At 39.3% G+C, this 14,007-nt stretch overlaps 1 protein-coding gene and 4 non-coding genes across 5 annotated transcripts; 3 read left to right on the top strand and 2 right to left on the bottom strand.

Annotated features, from left to right (window-relative positions):
- Positions 1-214: 214 nt before the first annotated feature.
- LOC116684976 (uncharacterized) lies at positions 215-1,196 on the bottom strand. The gene is made up of 3 exons (XM_032510314.1): positions 889-1,196; positions 404-703; positions 215-301 (listed from the first exon to the last, which is right to left on the bottom strand). Exons 1-3 carry the CDS (start codon positions 1,102-1,104, stop codon positions 215-217), a joined length of 603 nt encoding a protein of 200 aa, XP_032366205.1. The 5' UTR covers positions 1,105-1,196.
- Positions 1,197-8,327: 7,131 nt separating this feature from the next.
- trnae-cuc (transfer RNA glutamic acid (anticodon CUC)) lies at positions 8,328-8,399 on the top strand. The gene has a single exon. It is a non-coding gene; the product is annotated as a tRNA-Glu (tRNA).
- A 1,651-nt stretch (positions 8,400-10,050) lies between these two features.
- On the top strand, positions 10,051-10,123 carry trnav-aac (transfer RNA valine (anticodon AAC)). Its single transcript has one exon. It is a non-coding gene; the product is annotated as a tRNA-Val (tRNA).
- Positions 10,124-11,424: 1,301 nt separating this feature from the next.
- Positions 11,425-11,506, top strand: trnal-aag (transfer RNA leucine (anticodon AAG)). The gene has a single exon. It is a non-coding gene; the product is annotated as a tRNA-Leu (tRNA).
- Positions 11,507-11,860: 354 nt separating this feature from the next.
- On the bottom strand, positions 11,861-11,932 carry trnag-ucc (transfer RNA glycine (anticodon UCC)). Its single transcript has one exon. It is a non-coding gene; the product is annotated as a tRNA-Gly (tRNA).
- Positions 11,933-14,007: the final 2,075 nt, after the last annotated feature.

Below are 14,007 nucleotides of genomic sequence, written 5' to 3'. Positions count from 1 at the left end.
GGTGTAGTCTCGTCTTCATTTAGCGGCCGTGTGTGACACAAGCTAAGCTTTACAGCACAGACAAGCGTCCCCTAGTCACTCCCTGGAATAATGTATATCAAATCAGAAGTGGCATATCTGTGAGCCAATGACATGCCTGGTTTATAGTGGCCCATTTAATAAATATTGGCACAGAAACCCAGTTCAATAAGTTTATTCACAACGTCAGTCAGAATCAGTGGTTGACTTTACATTCCTTTTGAAAAAGGACACGTGAATCTTCCCAAGGGACTTCATTAACGGTGAAGGTGCACTTAAGTTCCTGAAATATAAAAAGTAAACAATTAGTGCATCTTATTTAACATTGATGCACTGGGGCAAACCTGTGTTTTTCCCCTGAGTTTAAAACAACCTGAAGTCTTACACTTGCCTTGGGTTCAGAGTTGGAATCACAGTCGTTAGCAGCAGCGTTGCCTTTAACAGCAGCAGCGTTGCCTTTAACAGCAGCAGCGTTGCCTTTAACAGCAGCAGCGTTGCCTTTAACAGCAGCAGCGTTGCCTTTAACAGCAGCAGCGTTGCCTTTAACAGCAGCAGCGTTGCCTTTAACAGCAGCAGCGTTGCCTTTAACAGCAGCAGCGTTGCCTTTAACAGCAGCAGCGTTGCCTGTCTTGCACGTTGTACGTCCCAGGAGCATTTCCAGGAAGTAGTTAAATCCTCCGACAACCTAAAGTGAAAGGAAACAGGACTCAGACATGTGAGCGCCAATAATAAGACAATGCAAGTCAGTGAATATGAAAGGATTAAGGCCAATGTCAAATAGAAGAAATTCATGAGTTCAGAAATTAAGTGATAAGTTTGACATTGGCCATACTCCTCTTCCGTAGTAGAAAAAAGGTTTTTTTATGTTACCTGAACTTCAGCCGATGTTATGTCCAAAATTGCGTAATTAAACATGTCTTCTGTGTTGGCTTTGTTGAATTCATCCACAGCAAACTGCGCCGCTTCTAAAACATCGGTACGGTTCACCGGGACTTCTTGATAGCTACCGGGAGGCGGAGGAGATTGTTTGGTTACAAAGCGGCCGGTGAAAGCAGAAACAAAAACGCAAAACCAGACAAACAGCATGATCGCAACAGGTTGTTCTGCAGTAGCTATTAGGAGTCCTGTTATCGGTTCTGAGTGGACTAGTTCAAAGCCGAGTTAATATACCGTCTAGAGAAACATACACACACCTGTTTCCTATCTGTTGATGAACACCCACACAGGTGTTTCCAGTTAATCTGGCTGATTAGCCCACACCCCAGGACTCTGTGGGTGTCTTTTGGTGCGTTCATGCCACCTGGGAATATCAGGGACTGCCATTTTATGTTAATCGTGAATGAACATGTACGCTGTTAATATTTTGCGGTGTTATTTGAATGTGTTGCAAGCACTTTGCTAACATTGTTGATACAGGTGGTTAAAGTTTACTGAGCTAAAACTACGATGTGCTTGACAGTTATATTGAAAATTAGTATGTTTTAGTGAATTACAGAGTAGACTGTTGTGACTTGAATAAGCCTTGTATCCTACAAAACTACCTTTTTCTTGTGTTTGTTGTGTAACATATGGTACTTTTGTAAAATTTATTACACTAAAGTTCTCCGTGAGGAAACACAACCATATCACTCTCGTGATTATTTCTCCCCTTTTCAGGGGCGTAACATCAACATCTCTATTCGTCATAAAGTTCCGACGTTAAGTTTTTTACTGCCAGTTCAAAATGGAGCTGAACACGGAGGAGGATTCCTCCCTAACGGCTGCTCTGCTCTGCTCCGTGCCCCCGCTGTCCGGTAATAGTTAAAGCAGATAAAAACCTAAAGAACACTCAAAAGCTTCAAGATAAAACTTACTTAAGAAGCTTCTTCATTCACGTTCAAGAGAAGGCCTGTTTCCAGCCAGACTATGAATTGATTCATGATATCCCTGTTATTAACATAGTCAGTTCCATATGGTCTAGCGATTAGGATTCCTGGTTTTCACCCAGGTGGCCCGGGTCCAACTCCCGGTATGGGAATCGGTGTTTAGCCGGTGAAGGTCTGCAGTAAGATCTGTGTCATTGGTCTATTATTAAATCAGAGCTGCAGTAACTTATGTACCCTATGCCTTGATATACATTTCTCAAAACTTAGCTCATCCCATGCCTTTTCTAAGGATGAAATAAACTTGACAAGCCATTAAGTTTACTCTTCAGCAGGTGGAGACATTTCACTTCAGACACTTGCAGCAACAGATGCTTTGTTAAACATCAACAGACAGGAAATAGACTTAATGCTGATACAAAGCATGGGAAATCTGATATCTGGGTTGTGGGCCCAGCATGCTTCCTCTGCGCCACTGTGCTCAGCTGTTCAGACTCAGACTCAGAAGGGATGGTTTCAGGTAGTGTGGCCGAGTGGTCTAAGTCGCTGGATTAGAATTTCGGTCTCTCTGGAGGAGTTGGTTCAAATCCCATCGCTGCCAAATGTCAAATAGCTGGTCAGGCAACTGATGTGATGACTTTGAGTTGTCTCAGTTACTCTGATGATATGGGTTGGTGAGGTAGATGATAAGAGATAACCTTGTTGACTCTGTCGTTTATATCTGTACTCGCAATGCCCCGTTTTTAAAAGACAACCAAAACAAGTGTTCAATGTGAAATATTCATTTATTGAATTTATCCTCTTTTTTGTCAACTTCAGCATGGGTTCCTAAATGCATGCATACCACTGTATGCATGTATACCTGCATGCATTTCAAAATGTAGGTCAAGAAAAAAAAAAACAGAGCCGTATTAACACACAAAAAAGAATTTGACAGTCAGTTTAAATCCAATTTAGGTCGATTCGGTAGTGTTTGTCCGAATCTGTGTCCATCAAATTCTCTGATCCTCAGCGTCATCCGTGCATCCAATTCATGTATTGATTTCGACAGTTCCCCTATCTTCATTGTCAGTCCGGTGGTTGCACGAAGCAGGTCCACCGACTGAGCCCCGATGGCATCCATCCCTCTCCGCGCTTCCACAGCCCGGTCTGAGATGTTACGAGACAGTTCACTGGTCTGATCAGCCCTCTGATGTAAAACCTTCAGCTCCTCGTCCAATACATTCAAACCCTTTTTTAATTCCCCAGAGAGCATTGAGGCAAATTTAATGGCTGCTGCCCTACCAATTTCACGATGATTCAGGAAGATTCCAAGTCCCATGGCTAAAAAACCTCCCAGCAGAATTTCAATTATCCACAAATCTTCTACAGCTCCCACGTTCAGAACATCCAAGCAGACCACTCGCCAATTCTCCCAAGAATCGCGAGCGTAGCCCGCAGCGTATGTTCCACCCGGTGAAGCACACTTGGGTGAGAAAAACTTGCCAATAGCGCTGAGTGACCGCATGATCAATTCCATTTCGAAAGTTTCCCAGGAAAACAGCAGGCAGGTGGGAGAGAGAAAGAAAGTCTCCACACAACAAAGTAGACAAAAATAGGAGATAGTTGGGGAGAGTAGGAGAGAGACTGCACTCAAGGAAGTAAAAAGAGCAAGAAAACCGGAGAGGCAGCCGTCTTCCACAGCGCCTACATGATGTGCATAAACACATCAACTTTGTTTTAGATTTATGCATATACACATCAACTTTCTTTTTGTTTTACCTATACACATAAACTATCTTTTAGATTAATGCATATACTCGTTAACTTATTTTTTGATTAACGAAAATACAAATCAAATTTCTTTTTGATTAATGCCTATACACATAAACTTTCTTTTAGATTTATGCATACACACATTAACTTTCTTTTAAATTAATGCATATGTACGCATCAAGTTTTTTTATAGATTTCTTCATATACATATCAACTTTCTTTTATATTAATGCACATACAAATCAACTTTCTTTTAGATTAATGCTTATATACACATCAACTTTCTTTTTAATAAATGCATATAAGCATCAACTTTCTTTTAGATTTATCATCATCATTCATTTTGTCATCATCACTATTCATTATGACATCATCACAATTCATTATGACATCAACTTTCATTGATATTAATGCAGATATGAATCAACTTTCTTTTAGATTAACGCATATACACATCAACTTTCCCTTTGATTTATGCATATACACATCAACTTTCTTTTAGATTATTGCATAAACACATCAACTATCTTTTACATTAATTCATATACACATCAACTTTCTTTTTGACTAATGCATATACGCATCAACTTTTGTGTAGATTAATGCATTTACACATCAATTTTTGTTTGATATTAATGCATATACACATCAACTTTCTTTTTCATTAAGGCATATACACATCAACTTTCTTTTTGATTTATCATCACCATTCATTATGTCATCATCACTATTCATTATGACATCAACTTTTTTGATAGATTAATGCTGATATACGCATCAAGGTTTTTTATAGATTTCTTCATGTACATAACAACTTTTTTATATTAATGCATATACACATCAACTTTCATTTTGATAAATGCATATACACATTAACTTTCTTTTTGATTTATGCATATACACATCAACCTTCTATTAGATTAACGCAAATATGCATCAAGGTTTTTTTTTTATTTCTGCACATGCATTAATCTACACATCAACTTTTGTTTTGATTAATGCATATACACATCAACTTTCTTTTTGATTTATCATCACCATTCATTATGACATCAACTTTCTTTTTGATAAATGCATATACATATCAACTTTCTTTTTAATAAATGCATATACACTTCCACTTTCTTTTTGATTAATGCATAAACAAATCAAATTTCTTTTGGATTCATGCATATACACATCAACTTTCTTTTCATTATATCATCACCATTCATTATGTCATCATCACTATTCATTATGTCATCGTCACAATTCATTATAACATCAACTTCCTTTTAGATTAATGCATATACACATCAACTTTCTTTTTATTATGTCATCATCACTATTCATTATGACATCAACTTCGTTTTAGATTAATGCATATACACATCAACTTTCTATTATATTAATACATATACGCATCAACTTTCTTTTTCATTAATGCATATACACATCAACTTTCTTTTACATTACTGCATATACACATCAACTTTCTTTTTGATTCATCATCACCATTCATTATGTCATCATCACTATTCATTATGTCATCATCATAATTCATTATGACATCAACTTTCTTTTTAATAAATGCATATACACATCAACTTTCTTTTAGATTAATGCTTATATACGCATCAAGGTTTATTATAGATTTCTTCATATACATAACAACTTTTTTATATTAATGCATATACACATCGACTTTCTTATTGATAAATGCAGTCTCTGGTTCTGGCTCTGTTTCGCAGCGTAATAACTCCTGAAAACAGCCCGATCCGGTTGGGGAGAGTTCTAGCCCGACCAGGTTCCTCTCTTTACCCTGTCTCTCTTGGTTTTGCTGTAATAGTTTTAGACAGCTGGGGACTTCCTTGATACACTGAGCTCCTCTCTCCTCTATCTTCCCATCTTTTCATTTATGTGCATCCATGTCCCAGAAATGCTTGTTACTAACCTAGCTCTGGGGAGTCATTCCCCGGAGTCTTTATGTTCTTTTTCCCCAGCATGTTCCCTCGGATCAGGGATGCTCCAAAATCATGGTAGCAGCTGTCGCCATGGTCCCGCTCCATGTTCATCTGCTACACTCTGCGGTGCCCAGCTACGTCCTGCTGTGCCTTGTAATGCCGCACAGTGCCCTGCTGTGCCATGAACTACTACAAAGAACTGCTACAAACTACTATTTTTTCTATTTTTGTTATTTCTACTCTTTACTCTAACCCTAACCCGTCAGACACCGCCTACCAAGAGCCTGGGTCTGACCGAGGTTTCTGCCTAAAAGGAAGTTTTTCCTCGCCACTGTCGCACTGTTGCTTGGAAATGTGGTCTAGACCTACTCTATCTGTAAAGTGTCTTGAGATAACTCTTGTTATGTATTGATACTAAAAATAAAATTGAATTGAAATTGAATTGAATTGAAAATAAATACATCTCACAAATGAAAACCATTGATACCTATTGAAATTGATTAATTAATTAATATGTGTGCTACTTCGGCTCCAATACAGGTCTGTGTCTGTCCATCTGCTCCATTTCACTCCCCACTCAGTCAAAATTAATGCCCCGCCCACACACACTTTGGTAAGGCTCTGCATTATTTTGGGGGACAGCGAAGGCCTCTCGGAGTTCTTTATCTCCTCCCCTGAAATTTGTCCCACGATCTGAGAACAACTCAGTGGGAGTCCCTCTGCGGGCAATGACCTCCTCAGGGCCATCAGAAATGAGTCAGCATCGATGCTGGTGAGGAGATCTAAGTGCACAATCCAGGTGGTGACACACTTCTTCTTGAGACGCCACCCCACCTTCACCTGGAACGGCCCAAAACAGTGCATGTCAGTGGATTGAAATGGTGCTTAAATAGGAGCAGGCGGGCTGCCAGTAGGTCGGCCATTTTGGGAGTCACTGGTTTATACCACAGATGACACTCATCGCAAATGTGCTGGTGAGGACGAATGGCCTCACGCCTTCTGAGGACCCAAAATGTGCGCCGTATTTCTGCACACACCCTCTCCGGGCCAGGGTCATAATCCTTTATCAGAAGTTTTGACTGCAGGGTGACTAGGATACCCAGAAGGTGTTTTATTTGCCTGATAACCAATGAAATTAATTAAAAGTGTGCTACTTTGGCACCACTTAAGGTCTGTGTCTGTCCATCTGCTCCATTTCACTCACTACTGAGTCAGACTTAGTGTGTAAACAACTGAACAGAGTACAGTGGAGTATTGTGCACTTTGGATACTTTAAGTGAATGTAGCATGTCTAAACAACAGAAAAGCATCCAAGATGAAAAGCATATAGGGAAGACGATATAAAAATTACATTTTATTGGCGGTGCAGATCCCTACGAATGGGGTCCCCTATTCTTGTATCCATGACGACCCGCTGATTCTTCCTTCACTTGCATATGCCGATATAGTCAACTTTTCGTTTTAGTTGATGAGATGTGGATGATAGGCACCAATGAGAAGGAGTGGGCTGGCGTTCTCAAATTGCTGAAGGGAGAGACCTGCCAGGTACTTCTACCTCTTTTGCAGACTGGCTACTGGATAGGATGGATGCGCCAAGCCTAGGCGAGCTGCTGTGAAGGCTCTCTAAATGCAGCAACTCTTCTTGGGCTGAGAGACCGGGGAGACACGGAATGACAGCTCCAGCACTTGTTGTTGACAAGTTAATGTTTGTGTTTTTTGTTATGTTTAAACAAGTATAATATTACCGAAATGTAATTAGCAATGCGTTTATTAGTGCATTACAGGAAAAGGAAAAAACATTACTGCGTTTGCGTTACTTTTAGAAGCATTTCCAGGTAATCACTACACCTCTGTCATTGTAATATATTACGTAATAAAATAGAAACAGGTAGTTTTGCATTTTCCACCACTGATTCATGTTTTTTATTTCAGAAACTACCGGAAGCATTTCCAAGTAATCACTACACCTCTGTTTTTGTATTATTACCATGTAATTAAATCGAAACAGGCAGTTTTGCATTTTGCACCACTGCCTTCTAAATCTCTACCATGCGCCATTTCTTGCCTAAAACAATATAACCAACAATATGTTAAATTAAATTTGATAGATGTAACTCCCTGATGGTCTAATGGCTAGGATTTGGCGCCCTCACCGCCGCGGCCGGGGTTCAACTCCCGGTCAGGGAATGGTCAGGACTTGACAGATACAGATTTAAAAGAGCAAGTTTTTGGTTGATTTGTCAAATTCTTCCTCATTAGTTTAACGTTTTAAAGAGTACCATTTCCTTTAAATCAGACCCCGACAGTGGATGTGTCCTTTTGTCATCATTGGTGGGTCATAAACACTTCATCTGCCTCCATCTCAATAACAATTCTTTTCATTTTTTCAAGCAGTAACTAAACCCCTAACCAACATTTTTAACTGAAAACCAATGTATGTGAGTGTCAAGTAATGTTATTGTTGGATTCAGGTCTACATTTTGACATTTTAGCGCAATGCAAAGGTGCATAACAGATTTTTTTTCTACATACCCGGAGCGATGCAAAGCAGGGGTGGCCAACTAGTCAAGGAACAGCAAGAGACTTGGTATTTAAGAATACAAACTGACTATGTGACAGATGTCTAATCTGTCATGGCCTTCCTTCTGAAGCTCTAGCCAGGCGCCACTCCTCGCCTAAAACAATATGAGTCATTCCAGTAAGTGAAAAGACAACTCACATCTACAAAGATAAATTTGAAAGATATGACTCCCTGATGGTCTAGTGGCTAGGATTCGGTGCTCTCACCGCCGCGGCCCGGGTTCGATTCCCGGTCAGGGAATGGTCATGACTTGAGAGACTCAGGTGTGATGTTTGGAAGAATAAGTTCCTGGACTTGATTTTGATTTGTCAAATTCTTCCTCATTATTTTAAATGAGCTGACAACATCAGTTAAATGACTTACAGTTCTCAAAGACGCACACAATCTCAACTGGTTATCCTTTAGACAGCTAGTCTCTTTTTCTTTTCTCTCACTTTTTGTCTCTGTCTGGCCTTATGGTGGTTCAAGTCCACCCAGGGACGTTTGTTGCTTAAATAACTTGGAGTAAGCCAACTCTAGGATTTATCATTCTGCAGGTGAATATAGAGCAGCCCAAAGATAACCCAAGTGGCCTTACCTTTATCTGAAGGTACAGTTCTGAAAACCATGTACTGTACATATCAATCTTTACGGTCATTGGTATGCAGGTCACCATCCTTTCGGTTAACAGCCGACTGCGCTGACCTATTACGCCACAGAGACTGCATATAGCTGATGTTTTTTTTATTTCTGATTCTGATGTAGAGATGGACAAACGACTCAAAAGCATAATACTTCTTGCCGTGACATAACAACAAACAGTAAAAAAAAGAGGTCGGCGAGATAGAGTTCAAGACCCTTTTTTCAGGACACCCAAACTTTGTCGCTCAATATGGCAGGAATTCTATGCATCCAGGGCCAAGTGTTTTACCATTTCATCCACTACGGGCCCCTAAGGAACTTTACATGTGTTGACAATAAAGATGCTCACAAAATGCTGCACTTGGAATTGCGTTTCTCATGCACATTCATGTCCTCTTAAATACAAAGAACTGCTAAGTTCTTTATTCCCAATATCAACTCTTAGACATTAGTTCCAAAATAAAAGGCTAGTTGTCAGAAGTGGGATCTGAACCCACACCTCCAGTGGAGACTGCGACCTGAACGCAGCGCCTTGGACCGCTCGGCCATCCTGACTGATCCATCAGATCTTCAGTAGGACCTGTCTCAAAAATTATTATATAGTAAATTAAACACGTCATGATATCATGACATGTCTGATGGGGCGCTACCTATACCATCCAAAGACTGAGACTGCAGCAATATGTTCAATGCCCGTATATGTTTAATGTATTCATATTTTCGTTATTTTCACAATGTTTATTCTTCTCATCGGGTAGGATTGCATTTTTCTTAGGCGGCATATTCCCCTGGGCCTGGTGGTATCTGGCTGCACCAGAGCACCTGGGATGTCAGGCTTTAAATCCCCACCTCTGAAAAGTGCCGCTTCTTAGCCGGATTATGTCTGGCCATGTCATAAATAATAGAGGCGAGGCCTCAAAACTGAGAATATATTGGGGCGTGATATTTAAATTACAATCGTTTCTAGCCGCTGCATTTATCAATGTACGATCATTCTTACGCTCTGATTGGTGTGATACGAACGTTTCATGAATCTCACGTGAAGCCTGTCGTACGTTAGGTTAATAAATGAGGGCCATTAGCTCTAAGGATGTGCTTCAATACATAACTGAAGTGGACCCACTAATGAGTAGCACAATGGTGCAATCTGTTTACAGATGACTCTGTGACTGAATCTAGTTTAAAATCTCTATTTTGTAGCATTTGTAACATTTGCAGTAAAATAAAAATGCATTTTCCCACAAATATGCAAAATAAATGCATTTCGTCAGTTTCTGTAGTGTAGTGGTTATCACGTTCGCCTAACACGCGAAAGGTCCCCTGTTCGAAACAGGGCAGAAACACATTTCTTTGTTTGTATTGACTTTGCATAATCAAACTCTGCAAAGTTAAACTCTCCATAACCTTCACGGAAAAATCTCCCTGACGTGAAATCGTGGCCAGGCCTACCGAAGTTTCCCCAGTGCAGTAGTCATCACATTCAGAGATTCAGGAGTATCCTGTCGAAAATTGATGCAGAAAAACTAGTCCACGCATTTGTTACTTCTAAGCTGGATTACTCCAATTCTTTATTATCAGGCTGCTTAAAAGAGTCCATAAAGATTCTTCAGCTGATCCAGAATGCTGCAGCACGTGTTCTGATAGGAACCAGGAAAAGAGATCACATTTCTTCTGGTTTGGCTTCTCTGCATTAACTTCCTGTAAAATCCAGAATAGAATTTAAAATCCTTCTTCTCACCTACAAAGCTCTTCATGTTCAAGCACCATCTTATCTTAAAGAAAAAGAAAGTTGATGTGTATATGCATTAATCTAAAAGAAAGTTGATGTGTATATGCATTAATCAACAAGAAATTAGATTTGTTAGGCATTCATTAAAAAGAAAGTTGATGTCATAATGAATTGTGATGATGACATAATGAATGTGTCTATGCATTATTCAAAAAGAAATTTGATGTGTATATGCTTTAATCTAAAAGAAAGTTGATGTGTATATGCTTTAATCTAAAAGAAAGTTAATGTGTATATGCATTTATTAAAAAGAAAGTTGATGTGTATATGCATTAATATCAAAGTAAGTGATGTGTATATGCATTAATAAAAAAGAAATGTGATGTATATATGCATTTATTAAAAAGAAAGTTGATCTGTATTTGTATTAATCAAAAATTAAGTTGATGAGTATATGCTTTTATTAAAAAGAAAGTTGATGTCATAATGAATAGTGATGATGACATAATGAATGGTGATGATACATAAAAAGAAAGTTGATGTTTATATGCATTTAGAAAAAGAAAGTTGATGTGAATATGCATAAATCTAAAAGAAAGTTGATGTCATAATGAATTTTGATGAAGACAAAAGGAATGGTGATGATATAATAAAAAGAAAGTTGATGTTTATATTAGGGATGATCCGAGTATCCGGCTGAAACGAGTATCCGGTACGGATAAAGCACTTTTGCCGAGTACAAGTATTATCCGAGTAATATGAGTCCCGCCACATAGTTGCCCGCCACATATCACACAACTGTTGGGTGGGCCTTAAGTATTTGCTTGTATACATCAAGTTTTCCAATAACATTAACAAGCATAACGTTGATTACGGGGCCTGTGTTTGTCATGATGTGGAAAGTTGATAATAGCAGGTAGTGTGGCCGAGTGGTCTAAGGCGCTGGATTAAGGCTCCAGTCTCTCTGGAGGCGTGGGTTCAAATCCCACCACTGCTATTTGCATATATTACATAGCTGGAAGGCAAACAATGTGATGTCTTACAGCTGTGGCATTTGGCCTGAACTTGGTGAAGTAACTAGAATCATCCATCAATAACTTTGCTGAGATTGTTCCTGGTTAACCTGAGGTTCAACGATTGGTGAAACCTTCATTTCCAACACTTTGGACTAGAAAATCAACAAATAATTGTGATAATTAATCGTGATCTCCATATTGATCAAAGTAATTGTCGTTATCATTTTGGCCATAATCATGCAGCTCAAAGAGATTTTATCAAACCAGGTTGGGCAAGTAACCTTTCTGCTGACTTCTTGTAAAAAAAGAAAGTACCACAACCCAAAAACAGTTACTGCGATGGCTGGGAATCGAACCCAGGTCAACTGCTTGGAAGGCAGCTATGCTCACCACTATACCACCATCTCTGGACAATGTGATGTTCACTTCAAATCTTGTAATACATTTGGGCATTGAGACTGGTTCAAATCTGGCTCGAAGGAGCAGTCTTTTCCAGAGTTTCCCTTCAGGGATCAATAAAGAAATTCTGATTCTGATGTAGAGATGGACAGACAACCCAAAAGTATAATACTTCTTGCCGAGACATAACAAGAAACAAAAAAACTGACTATTGTAAGTAATGAATGGCTTCATGAATAGACAACCATCATCCCAGTGTATGCCATTAACAGTCTATGAGTGGTCAACTAGAGTCCAATAACCTTCTTTGGGGCAACTCCTTTTTCCTCCAGATAGAGCTCATTCAGCAATAGAAAGTACCAGTTAGTGCTGAATATCTATTCCAAAACTCCCATTCTTTTATTTATTTAGCCAGCGGTGGACAACTGGTGAAATATACTTGCTCTGCATGTGTTAGTGTCTGATGATGAACTCACAACCAAGACAACCCCAAAGAGAAGCACTTATGAACACAATGATCATCAGTGTCTTTATTTGAGGTTATCTGAATGTGATTACAATGACATCTTAAGTTACAGGCTTAACCAATAGAAACGTTTATGAACATTTGTGCAAACAGGTATTCAGCCACTTGTCACGTTGTTGTGGCCGAGTGGTTAAGGCGATGGACTAGAAATCCATTGGGGTCTCCCCGTGCAGTTTCAAATCCTGCCGACAACGAGCGCTGTATTTTAAGAGTGGTAGCCAACCAATGACACATCAAAGTATACTAAATCGCAGATGTGCCTTCATAAACAATATTGTCTTATCTCAAAGGTACTGGAAGCAACCAGTCTCCACCAAGGTATTTCTTATCAATCTGTCTTACAAGATTTGCAGTGAACATTGTGTTGTCCAGCAGAAAGGCAACAGGTGTGTTACTTTTCGACTAAGATTTATACCATAGCATAGCAGCCCAGGTTTGATTTCAAGCCACCGCATATTTCAATTTCCTTGCGGGAGTCATCCCAAAGGGATTAATAAAGATAAGTCTAAGTCTATCTCAGAAAAAAGTCAAAAGAATTTCAAAATCTTCAGGGGATGTAGCTCAGTGGTAGAGCTCATGCTTTACATGTATGAGGACCTGGCATCTCCAGCAGGTATTATGGTAGAGTCTTTAAAAGAGCTGCAACAGATATTACCTCCTGTGATAATCTGACTGGTAAACAACACAACAAGCACTTTGAACGTACATGTTTTACAGTTTCTATTTACAGTATTTATTACTTGTAGTGTAGTATATTTACTGTATTACACTCCAGTTTTTATGGGTGTTACAGCAGGAATAAAAGGCTGTGAGCACTGTAGTTTCTTTTTTTATGGAAGACATAATCTCAACATGACTTTATGTTTACTCTTCAGCAGGTGGAGACACTTGCAACATCAAATGCTTTGTTAAACATCCACAGACTTGAAATAGACTTGATGTTGATACAAAGCACAGGAATTAGCAGAGGATGGTTTCGATCCAACGACCTCTAGGTTATGGGCCCAGCACGCTTCAGCTGCGCCACTCTACTCTGATGCCCATGACAAACGGCTGGAAAGTCTGTGATTGACATTTTTAGGAGAAGTGTTGGATCTTGTGGCAAACAAGGTTCCAACAGCTTACGGGTAGTGAAGTTAAACATTTGGTAGACCCTGCAACTATCTTTTATGTGAGCTTCCTAATTACTCACACATTGATTATACACATGTAACACTTGTGATTGGCTGGTGTTTTAAAAAAACAGGGCATTGTGAGCACAGATATAAACATCAGTAAGGAGTCTACCAAGTTGCCTCTTATCATTTTAGTTTGGACACCCAGTGAGGCTTACAATGTAAAAAGAGGAGCCTGGTTGGGCTAGAACTCTCCTCTGCTGGATCGGGCTGTAGTGCACCGCCTAATGAAAATATACACCCTTGACATATGGATAGTCCTAATATTAATATACAGGCTTATATTGCAATCTTGTCACTCTACATGTAGGTGTACCTATATTTAAATAAACACACGGTAGCAAAGTTTATGCAGTGTTTTTTTAATTTGACCTGTGTTTTT

The sequence above is a fragment of the Etheostoma spectabile genome, unplaced genomic scaffold (assembly GCF_008692095.1).
Source record: "Etheostoma spectabile isolate EspeVRDwgs_2016 unplaced genomic scaffold, UIUC_Espe_1.0 scaffold00569432, whole genome shotgun sequence".
Lineage (NCBI taxonomy): Eukaryota > Metazoa > Chordata > Actinopteri > Perciformes > Percidae > Etheostoma > Etheostoma spectabile.
Note: the sequence above shows the minus strand (reverse complement) of the source record. Positions and strands in the feature narration are given on the sequence as shown.

Excerpts from the sequence above, each read along its gene's own strand:
- LOC116684976 (XM_032510314.1), bottom strand. The coding sequence starts at position 1,104 with ATGCTGTTTGTCTGGTTTTGCGTTTTTGTTTCTGCTTTCACCGGCCGC. Across the intron at positions 704-888 it reads TAACATCGGCTGAAGTTCAG|GTTGTCGGAGGATTTAACTA; the intron begins GTAACATAAAAA and ends CTTTCACTTTAG. Across the intron at positions 302-403 it reads ACTCTGAACCCAAGGCAAGT|GAACTTAAGTGCACCTTCAC; the intron begins GTAAGACTTCAG and ends TTTATATTTCAG.